Source organism: Rhea americana, unplaced genomic scaffold (genome assembly GCF_003343005.1).
Source record: "Rhea americana isolate MKP2758 unplaced genomic scaffold, rheAme1 scaffold_297, whole genome shotgun sequence".
NCBI classification, from domain to species: domain Eukaryota; kingdom Metazoa; phylum Chordata; class Aves; order Rheiformes; family Rheidae; genus Rhea; species Rhea americana.
The window spans coordinates 590115-602396 of record NW_028186420.1 but is presented as its reverse complement, the minus strand read 5'-3'; the positions used below and the strand labels follow the sequence as shown (position 1 = coordinate 602396).

The 12282-nt window shown below is 37.5% G+C and overlaps 1 protein-coding gene across 4 annotated transcripts in view; it reads right to left on the bottom strand.

Annotated features, from left to right (window-relative positions):
• Window positions 1-7168, bottom strand: part of USP22 (ubiquitin specific peptidase 22) — a 71659-nt gene extending 64491 nt beyond the window's left edge. For all 4 annotated transcript variants that reach the window (XM_085309380.1, XM_085309382.1, XM_085309381.1 and 1 more), the window contains exon 1: window positions 7036-7168. In XM_085309380.1, the coding sequence (XP_085165506.1) occupies window positions 7036-7147 (112 nt within the window). In that variant the 5' untranslated portion in view covers window positions 7148-7168. The remainder of the gene's footprint in view (window positions 1-7035) is intronic.
• Between the last annotated feature and the right edge of the window lie 5114 nt (window positions 7169-12282).

Genomic DNA, 12282 nt, shown 5'->3' with positions numbered 1-12282 from the left:
AGTTTTTAGTAAATTAGTTCCCCAATTATGTGAGCCTTAACTCTAACCACAGTTATCTCTGAACTTAAGAATTTCTGTACACATCACCTACCTTACATATACAAATACTTTAAGTGCAGCCTAACATCTTTTGAATTTGATGTCTTAATTCATAAGTTACTGGATGACCTGTTTGATGGATGCATGGRTACAAAAGCATCATTTTCAATCAAGACTGCCCAAAATACTTCACTTCCTAAAACTCCTTTTACACAAATAAGGACAAACTTCCAAAATTTACGCTATTAATCCTACTAAATAGTGAAAAACCTGAGTGCCACCAAAATCATTGAGAACTGCATTATATCCCCCTCCACAAGTCCCCAATTACTTCCTACTGTTGCCAAAATACAGATTCAGATATCAAATCTTTTAACATATATAAAAAAAAAAACAAACAAAAATTACGGCCATGGTTAAAGAGATACTTTAATGCACTTTCCTAATAAAACTGATGAATGGTCTGATCTTAATTATTTATTTATTTATTTATTTATTTATTTATTTTAACAGCAATAAACAGGTTTCAGTGAGCTGTGCTCTAAAGTTACCAAACTCACCAAGTTGCCTGTGCGTCCCTTAAGAGATTTAAAGTGGCTGATTCACTTGCACTTAAAATATGGCAGGTGAATATGAAGCTGCAAACAATCTAAATAAAACCAGGAGCCAACTGACTGGCTTCAAATTGCACACTTGTCTCTGACAGTTTAAAGTATCATCCTACAACAGCATGGAAATTCAAGTCAGGAAAGGCAAGCTGTTCAGATGCAGAAAGAATGTTGCGCTATCCCTATGCAATCTAGTTACCAAAAAAGTTTTTAAAATATAAGTTTAAAGGGACAATAGTCTGCCGAAATAATTTTGTTAATTTATTATGAGCAGAAAACTAACTCCCACCCTTTGACCTCAGAAATACATACTTCACATACACAATTTGCACATACACGGACATACACAAAGTACGACGTAGGAGTTTGCAGCATGTCCATACCCAAGCTGCCTAGCACCTCCCATTGTAAAAGATGCTTTGCCTTTTGTCAGTCCTCTCCCTGCCCTTCTTTGACCTTACAAACTTCAGCAGTTTCCTTGATAGCAGCAAACCTTTGAAAACTAGAAAGGATGAAATCCTCCTGGCCAAAGCACCTTTTTTTGATCCTATATACTATATTCAGGTTTAAGACAAAGAAATTCGTAGAAAACTCTCACCACTAAATCTTGCTGTGTTTTTCAGAAAGTTTTTGGCAGAATTCCTAAAATCATAGCCACCAAGTTTTGTGCTGCTTCACATGACATTATGCAAACTGCTTATATTCATCTACATATTCTCATTTGATCAAAAATGTAAGTGTACCTCAAAACACCATTTTCAGTAAAAGCAGCAGTAAGATATGGAACTGTGTAGAAGGTGGTAGTCAGGACTGAGGCAGGCAGATGCRTACAGTGCTGGTGATATGCAGATGAATACTTAGGAGGCCGGCTTTCTGACCGTCAGGGATATTCTAGGTGCACGAAGAACTCTTCAGAAGGCAATTCTGATGCTGAGAAGAGCTCGATGCAAGATGGCTTACAGGAGCTCACAACTACCGACAGAGCACTAGAGCCTGTCCTAACGACTGCAGAAACAAACGCCTGTTGCCTTCTTCTCTGAACTACAGGAATGACACGATGGAACATACATCATGTGAGCAAATGATAACCTGCTCGCTGTTTGTTTGCGGTATCTTGCACATTACATCCTAGAACAGCAGATATTTTCCATGGCTATGGGAAACATCAGTAGTTCTAAGACATACCCCGTGACCAACCAGTATATTCTTTCTTCCTCCTCTACTCCCAATCAAGGACCCTTTGGTTTACAACACAAGGCTATTATTAACGTCAAAGTACAGAGAGTTTGTATTGCTTTCAAATTTCATCTTATTTCTATTACTATCATCAATAAAGCTATGCAATTCTCATCATGGGRCTACCTAGCCCGGCTTAATACAAAGAACACCTCTGAATTTTGTGACCCTCATGAATTTCATACACAAATCTAATTCCTTCTTCTTGACCACTAGTAAATAATAGTATGCCAGGACCTCTAGTTCTGCTAGTAACGGCTCTCCATCCTAAACACTCTACTTTCAACACGTTAATCATCAGTCTCCCTTTATTCAGCCTCGCATACCTCATAAACCCTATATTAATCTCTGCCACTTCTACCTTAAGTAGTAATTTTCAAGGGTGGCAAAATGTCAAATGCTGCACTTAATCTAGACACATTAGCTCCACTGCATTTCCTTTCTCTAAGAAAATCAGTAGTGTTATCAAAAAAGAGATACTAGTCTGATGTGATCCATCTCTAATATAACTATAATTCTATCCTATTTTCAATTTGCCTTCATCGTCTTTAACACATCTTTCTTTCAAAACCCATGCTAAGCAAAGCATTAGAACAGAAGTCAAGTTAGAAGGATGGCAACAACTGTCCAGGTGAGTTTTTCTAAAAAACAAACAAACAAAAAAAAAAAAACCACACACCTTTGAGTCTAGATTCAAGAAGAAAACCAAATTGATATTCCAGCACTGCAACACGCTGCACTTGGAACTGCTTTACTTGCCCCTTGCGCACTAACAGTATAATGAAGGTCTTGCTTTTCTCCAAAAGAACCCTGCGCTGCTACCATCATGCAGAATTAACATTGCAGGAAATACTTTCTAACTCAAGCGAGAGTCAGATCATTTTTACTGACAACTCTTTACATAAATACACTGTTTCTACATAGTAGATTTCAAGAGAGAGTTACACATTGACACTAGGACCCAGACTTTTCTGTTGACTGATTTCAAGGTTGGAAATTAGCCTCCATGATATTTCTTCTGAATCAGATGAAGATTGTTACATACTTTTGTTTTCTAAAGGAAGTGGAAGCCTTCTGAATTTCATACAAGAATCTTCCACTTAATCTACGAGCATTACTATTATCCTTGCCCACCCAGCTCCTCTAACCACAAACACATATTATTGGACTGAATCTTACACAAGCATAGCCTTAGGAAAAAAAAAAAAAAAAAAAAGTTTCTCAACAACCAGTTTGTGACCTAATAAATAATGAATATACTCTAACAGGACTAAATTTTGAAATGAAGTATGTTTGCCTGTTTCCTTACAAAGTAAATGCTAATTCAGCCTTCCAACTGCATCTTCTCTAATCTTTTATGCAATGAACTCCAGTCCTGCTATTTAACCTACCTCTATTATTTAACTCCAAAACAGGGCCCTAGAGCAAGACAAAAAACATACACCAGAAACCATGCAATTATTAAGGACATAAGAGAGCAAATCCTATAAATCCAAAGACCAATCAGCACTGATGGACACAGCAGAACTAAGAAAAGTAGGATGGCAGTATTCAGAATCATAAAACTGTTGCAATAAGAAAAAAGCTAAAAATGGTCTAGGACTCTACAGCTTGGAAAAAAAAGTCTGAAGAGTTAATCTAGTTGTTTTTTTTTTTTTATTAAAAAAAATCCCAAGCAAGTTCAACAAGGAACTTTTATTCAGTATTTCTCAAATCCTTACAAAAGGAATGCAGAGCAGAGCAGTCATGAAATTCTTTATAAAGCAAAATGAAAAAACATATACATGTTTGCATATTCCAAAAAAGACTGTGGAACTCGCTGCTTCCACCAAGATTGTGGAACTCACTGCTGCTACATGCTGTGAATGCCAGAATGGTATGAGTCTAACACTGGACAGTCTACTGGCAGCTATTCAAACACAAGCATCTAGATGCAGACTCCTGTTCAGAAAGACTTTGAAGAGCTAGGTAGCAGAAAAAGGGAGAATAGAGCAAGTGGAAGAACTGCTTAATAATTACATTGCTGTCTATTCTCTAAYCAACAATTACTGATCATTACTGTATACAAGGCTGGATATTAGGCGCTATAACTTTACCCAGTATGATTTTGAAGAAGCAAAGTATTTTACAAAATTGGAAGAAGAGGTGGGAAAAAAAAAACAGAAGTTATGGATTAAATATTTAAACTGGAACAACAATAAAATTCCTGAAGCAACCTGTCTGCAGAGTAAGATATCACTTTGCTTAGATTATTGGATTTGAGATCTGTAGCATGTATAATCAGATGTTTATTATACCGGCTTTGAGCAACTATCTTAATATTCTCAAGAAGTGTAAGGAAAGACAGCACTGCCTTATTTACTACTGATAGCTCCTTAGCATACTATGTATTTTGACACACACCATCCCCGAGCAGTCCACCCCAGGACAATCAATACCCATGGCTGTTTGAGATCATTTTCATTTATTTATGGGGGATGAGGGATGCCTAGAGAATAAAAAAACACCACTGAAACTGAAAACCTCCCTTATGAAGGGGAAAAGGACAAGTTTGAACAGTTTGAGCCATCTAGGTCCTGGTAAGGTCAGTGTTCTCTTCCTCTTCTCAAAGGTTTTCGTATCTGTATAAGAATTGCATATTGCGTTACCRATGTTCATCCTAGTGGAAATATCAACCTACCATGATGACAGACCAACAGAGATTGTAAGAAGCAGAAAGTAAAAAAGAAGTTCATACAGCTGGATCATATTTCTTCAACTTATTAGTATCACTCACATCCACACCTCAAGGAATATATTAAAATAAGGACAATATTATTAATAGACACTGGATAGGCAGGCAGATGCAAGAGCACAGGTATCACTGTAAGGTCAGAACATGAGTGTCTAGTTTGTACTGCTAAGGAAAGCAGAGATAACAAGGGATGTATTTTAAGAACACTCTGGACTATGATCCTGAGGGCTCCATTGATGTATAGCATTAGCTGCAAAAACACAGTTTCCAGCACTCAGACAGCTGTTGCAGTTGAAATCTATGATATTTCTTAGAACTGTGATTAAGTGTGCAATTCCTGTTAGTCTCCATGGAGACTGATGTTGGCTCAGCAAAAAGTCACCAACTGTTTTAAAATAATTCCTGTTCACTTTGAAATTTCATAGCACTTAACCTCTCTTTTGCCTATCAGATTTCTTTTTTCCAGTGAAAACTGCAGTAGTATTAGCAACCAAAAGCACTAGCAAAATTAAACACGGATTTTTTTTTTTGCTTGGGTAACACTGAATATTGCTGCTTACCTTGACAACAGGGAAGTGTCTAAGCAAAATTGATCCAACTATAGTTCTGATGACACCAAAAAAAAAATACTCATTTTGACATAACTAGAATATAAAATGACCAGTATTTTGCATTCTGAAAAGGAAAAAATCTTAGAGATTCTTAATCTTGTGTGATTGATTTTATATACTTTTGAACAGCCCCAAGCAACTGGGACTCTTACTCTCTTTCATTATGGAACATTCAGTGYGCTATGGTTGTATTATTATACAACCCACTATATACAATGAAGATTATCTTGATCTGATTTTAGTAGCAGTTTTGAGTCTAGCTTTATTTTCTAATACCAGAAGACTCAAAATAAACTAGTCTTAACTACACACCAAGCATGTCAGTGCACCAACAAAGTACACACACATCTGCATGGTTTGTATACCATCTTTACAGATACCACTTTTATTGATGGCAAATGCTTAATCACAAATTAATTCCAGATAAAAAATAGCTTTTTAAAGAACGAGCTGCACCTTCCTGATAATTTTGAAATGCCACTAAGGATACAGAAAAAATAGATTTTACCTTTCTCTTAAAATAAATAAATAAATAAAATAAAAAGATTAAGCTCCAGGTCCACTCTTTAAACCTGTGTTTTCTTTCAGTTTTATAGTGTCTTTGAAAAGCAAGCTATACAACATGAAACCCTCAGAAATCTAAGAAACATCTTTTCTTTATTCACTTAAGCTAACATGTATCATGTAAGTTATCATGTAATCTACTACAGGTGTTTAACACTCAGCATCAATTTAGTCACATCAGAACCTGTATTATTGACTTCACCCTCTAAATCAAGTACAGGAAATGTAAGAAAAAAATCTCCCTTTTTTTGGCTAGATCTATTTCACCATGCCACAATGAAAAACACTTAACAGTGTAGGAGCAAGGACAGTATGTGGGAAGTCTCAATTTAGAAAACTTGTAAGTTGATCTTTCGGTCTCAGAAAAAGGCTGGAAAAATGTTTTGGGTAATACATGGACTTACATGAAATACCAGGTCTTCATTTGTCCCTGCTATTCTTTAGTGCTGCTGTTCATAAAAGGGGAAACATACACAGTTGCAACACAATCTTGAAATGTCATAGTTTATGAAACAACTCTGCATCAAAATTCAGCTTTTTATTTGAAGAAGTTTAGCGACTATAACTTTAAAAGGGACAAGTGGAATCCAATTTTTTGGACATAAGTATAATTCATTTGATTAAGAGGAAACAGGATAACTTGCCCCTCCTCTCCACCATCAAAGAAGCTAGGGAGGGTGGAATCAACCTGAAGGCTGCTCTTGTAAATTTAGTGGTATTTGAGTATCAAGCCAAAGCTTGTTCTCCATTATAAGCAATAAGCAACTTCTTCTCTAAAAATAATATTGGATTGCAGGGGTGGAGGGGATTGAGTGTTATATGGCATAAAAACTGACAGAAGAACTTCTTGGTATTTCACTGATGTTTTGAGATAGCTGAAAGAAAGCTATTCTGCATCAGTTAAACTATTTTCTTTTTACTTAGGTTAGTGAGCTCACTAGAAACAAGAAACTCCCACAATWGTCTACATAGGTTTTTGCTATTTTTTCCCTACACGATGTTAATTCATAAAGATATTAAGCAGTAATAATTTAAAGTTAAATTACGACAAAAACTTATTTGAGATGCCGTGGAAGTTGAAGCACTGATTTTAACATGCCACAAAGAGATCCAAAATAAAATTAATGAATCATCTTGTCTAATGAGCTAGCTACAAGAACATATCACCTTATTGGTCTGGAATTATCAGGGACAATGCAATGAGTTAAAAACCACTAGCGAATACGTCAGGATGACAGCTTACCTAAATTGTGTCGCTTTGTCTTTGCGTGATCGTGAATATGTTTCTTTGTAAAACAGCCAAAGAAGACACAGTAGAGGCAAGAGTGGAGTCTGTTCAGGTGGGCACCACACATATGACAAATGCACGACTTTGCCTGAAATAGAGAAACAGACATTCAACATGAACGATGGAAATACATATCCAAGGTCAGCATTCAACTAATTCTAACCTAATTTGAATTTCTGAAGCTGCTAACTGAATGTAGCAATAACTGCTAGCATTCTCTTTTACTCAGTGTCTTTGAAATGCTGCAGGCCAGCAGGGAATACAGAAGTTCTGCCTCCATTTGACAAAAACAACAATTGGAGGTTGTAGCAGAGGAACACTCTTTTATTCGTTCAGTACATTTCCAGATCTCGACAGGTAGCAGATCTCATCCAAGAGCAGACAATAACCAAGCCATTTACCACTCTAAACCCGTAGCTTAATAAAAACTTCAAGAAGCTGGACACAGGTACTGCTGCTTAAAAAATAAATAAAAAAAATGTCTGGTCATTCCTCCACCCCTCCTGTGCATTTCTATTCCCATACCAACCACGTATCAGCCTAACAATTTGCACTGCCACATCCTCAAGATGGGAAATGGATGCAATTTGCAATAAATCTGCTACTCCTTCCCAGATTAACCTGCAGTAGTTCYGTGACCTAGTTCACTACATAGCCAAGCAAGCGTCTGTGCTAGTGCAAAACCTTTGGGCAGTACAGCTACAGGGCAAACTTAGTGTTACGGTGGAACAGATGCTGATTACCAAAACAGAGAGGTCCTAACATGTCTGGGGCTCTCTGCTATTGCACTGCCACCTGCCATCTCTACTTTGAAGCAATGGGCTTTGCTACTTAATAGGCCCTTTGCTGAGCTGCTTCAACTTGCTAACCTGGAAGCTGAAAGTTAGACACCCCCCCACCCCCTCCAAAAAAAAGGTAATTTCCTGTCAGGTTGGTAAATCAGGGGTGGGTTTTTTGGGGAAGTGGGAGTGGAGTGCAGAATCAGATGAATACCAGAGCTCAGGGAAAGCAGAAGCACAGCAGGGAGGTAGAAGGAATAGAAGGTCCAGCTGGTGAAGAGCAGAGAGCAAGAACCACAGAGCAAGGGCTCTGCTTTGCACCATCATGAGTCACTAGATCCATTCAAAAGCTGCAATGTAACTTTATCGTTAACATGTTCGTGAGGATATGGCATTACATTTCTCTGCTGGGAGATTCAGCCAGATTCATTAATTAGAATTCTTTATATCAGTCCATGAAACAGCAGCGCAACATCAAATTCATACAAGCCAACCAGTTACGAAAGTAATTTCAGCACTCTCAGACTGGCTTTGAATCAAGTTTAGAAAGTGATGTGCTGGCTATTCCCCTGGGTGATCCAGAATGGAAAGTGTGCCAAGCAAACTACTGTGATTGATTCAAAATTAATAAGCATGTAAACCTGATGCAGTGGTTTGCACTCCAGTGACAACTATGCATTTTAAGATTTTTTTTTTAAATTATCAGATTCAATAGACTTTTTCACTCCTAAWCAAATTTGAAGCCTTCTTTAAACCAACAACCTCCCCTCCAATTTTCTCTTAGTGTTAAATTCACGTGCCTCAACAAGCCCTTTGAAAGGCTACTCTATCCAGTTAGGGACTGTAGAGAGAGTTTGAGGGAGAAGCCTTTTGCAAAACAATGCCAAAAATAATTTAAGGCCGATACCGGAATCTGATTGAAAGATACAGACAGGAAAAATTCCCACAACAAATGAGCTAATGTCTAACCTCAGACAATAGCAGTTATATTCAGACATATGTTTAAGAGTAACAACTTCTGTAACAGCTCAGAATTATAAACATCACTTACAGAAGTATGCCTTATTTTACAGACTAATGTAAAAAACCTGTTCCATTGTTCTTTAATATAACACATTTTTTCTTCACATTAAAAAAAAAAGTCTATCATACTAAGCTATCATCTACTAACCTAGGCAGTGCATTTAATCCAAAATAAACCCCAAAGTTCTTCAGCAGTACTTGCTCAGTCTGCCACAACTTAAAATTAGTGCTGAATAAATGATGCATGATGCTGTTTCCTAGTCTGGCATTTTTCTTTCAGAATATTCATGGCTGTTAAAAAAAATAAATGAACAAAGCAGCTTGCAGTATTCTAAACTGTGTTATTTATTTTCAAGCTTCCACAAATTAAGTCTTAAATGTTGAATTGCACATGTTGTGTATTCAAAGCTCTCCTGAGTTCTGCTAGGATGAAAATAGATCAGTTGAATCAAACTGCACACACACCTACAGAAATATTTTAAAGTAGGACCAAAAAATCATCACCACCAGAACAATTTCCAACTTTAGAAAAATACTGCAGAACTGTCAAACTGTTGCCTAACGGTTGCTCTTTGGCTGCAAAAGCTAAAAAGAATCAGCCTATCTGTTAAGATTGCTGCTATGACAACAACTCTAGCAACTGGCTATTTTACTTAGCCAGCTAAAAATAATCTTTTAGCATTAAATGTATTGTAAACAGATGACATAACACACATGTAAAAATTGCTGGTCACTTTACGCTAAAAGGTTAARAAAAACCCTTGTGCATGAATTTTCATTTAAATGAAAATTAAGAGAACAGGAAAAAATGTAAAATGATTTAGGGGTAAGTTAAGAGAGAAGTTTAACAATTTAAATGAGTTATTTTATCTGTATACTGTATTTGTTCAGTTTAGATCAAGACTGCTTTTCTAAAATTATAAGAAAACAAGGTTAAAAGATGGTTGAGTGGAAGAAAGAAATCAATATCAAAAACCATTTTGGCTATTCTTAACTAGATTAGCTGTCTCCTTTTCATCTTTCTGTGCTTTTAAACAATTTGCTAAGTTAAAACAAAGAACCCCCCAACACACACACACACACAAATAATCAAATTACTTTGTTTCATAATACTCCTACCCCTGCTCACATCTCTTGGGGCTACAGTCTGTGACTAAGACAAAATGGAAGAGGGAAAATAAGTAATCAAAGTCAGTCAAATCCATAGAGTCACAAGCTTGGTTTAAAACAAGTCTCAATTTAAAAACCAAAACAATTAGGTCTTGCTCATGCTTGACACTTTAGGGAAGTAACCAGCATCTGCAGCTGAAGCAAGTCAACCTCCCACTTCCCCTTTCCTCTAGTATGTCCCTCTGGATAAGGTAAGTGGCTTTCTGGTAGCTAGAGACATGAACGGAAAAGAGTCTTCCCTTTCCTGCATGCCCTCTGCCGTTACGACTCTGCTCCCTATATACTTCTCCTTTATTCCCCTAGCCCTCAAGGATCCCACTGTCCTTCCTCAACCTTCATTATCCAAGAGCAACAGTCCTCTGTGTCCTCTAAAGGAGGTTTGAAAAGCCTGGCGAATGAGGATGTGAAACTAGTGCATGATGCATAAAAGGGAACTGGTCATATACCGCTTGTAACACAGGTCAAGAGAGGCCACTTCTAAAACGCTACCTGCTTTTTACACTTCATACTGTAACTATTAAAATGAATTAAAGAGGCAGGCATCAGTAGACCAAATAAACTAGAGTGCTGACACATCAAGCCTTCCCTAATTGTCAGAACAGCTTGTTACTAGTTTTTTTATCCRGAGAACAAGAGATCATCAAAACAGTGGTAGAGAGAATTAAGGCATCGACCTCATACTGTTTTTTACCGGCAATTCTTTGTCTGAATTTCGATCTTAAATCTCATTTTCTGGCCAGCACAGGCTTAAACTACAGTGAGGAGGACAACTAGGCATATGGTGTGTCAGGCATTAAAAAGAAAAACAAATAAAACAATAACACACACATTCACACACCCCCCCCACACATACTGTTTCAGCCTCACATAACATCGGCCCCTGCAGCCAAGGACAGTTTTGAATGCCAGTGCAGTATCCCTGCAAGGAGAACTGTGTAGAAGTACACAGAAAAGCATACAATAGTCTTCAGCTATTCCAAACCATTTTTCTGTATTTCCATCTGTTTTAGACACAGCTTTAGAAGCTCAACTTTTATTTAGTTGTACATGAGAGGAAGACATCTTTTTAAACAAATTTTCCACTAGGGTACTTGAGGAGTCTTGACTCAAACTCACCCAGGATGTACCAAAGCATATTCAGAATAAAGCTGTTTTTCAGTTACAAGCTTAAAGGCCAAACACTTCCTGCCTTTCACAGTCCTTCAAACCATATGCACCACAAAGGTTCCTTGGAAAATATGAAGCAGGTAACACTAATGAGACAGCAGGAGGCTTCAGAAGTTAAAAGTTGGGAAGAAAGGTTTTGCCATGCTGTACACGCTCACAAGCGACTCTTTAAGAAGCCGATTTTTAAGTGTTCTTAAAACAATTAACATGTTGCTGATACATTAGCTCTCTACAACTGTTTTAGCATGTAAAAATTCACATGCACCAGAAATGCAGAAGCACAAGCAGGAGGCAAGCAAAAAAATCTCCCAAGACAAATCTACTTCCCCCCCCTTCACCTTTTAAAGTGCCTCTTTGTACAAGAGAGACATGACATTTAGACATGTGAGAAAGACAGAGAACCACCTAATTTTCAAAACATTCTGACAACTGAGAAGCTTTGAACGGATACTTCACATTTTCCTGCCCCAAATTAAGTTTAATTCTTCAGAAAGAACTTTAATCTTGCAAAGGTGCTTGCTGGGCAGCTCTTTAAATATGCCTATCTTCAAAACCCGCGGGAAGTTCTCTCTCCACGCGTACGCTCCGTCACCACGATCTGCTCTGTTCCCAGGGAGCAGCGTTTGCTCTTCACAAGCATTACTCCAGCTCAACGGACAAACCAAACCGTTCCTCAGGAGGGAGTACTTAAGCGGACTCGCGAAAGCGGGAACTCCGGACACAAGGAGGCACTGCAAAATTCCATTCATTTCTGTTGAATTTTCACGTGGGATTTCTGTGAGAAGTCCAGAAGCCTATTCCAAGGGCTGTATTGGTACGAACACTACAGCGGTCATTTAGCTGGGCAAATATGCTAGTCCTAAAATATGAGCAAAATTCAGTAATATTGTAAGATGCCTGAAAGCAGAATATCTGTAATTCCCAATTTTTTCCCTGCTGTTACATGTTTCTACATTTAAAACTGCTTCGAATTCAGATTAGGTATTATGAGTTAAACAAATGAATACAGCCTCTAAAGCCCCATCGCCTTTTCCCATTCACACTATTCTTAACTTTTTTTTTT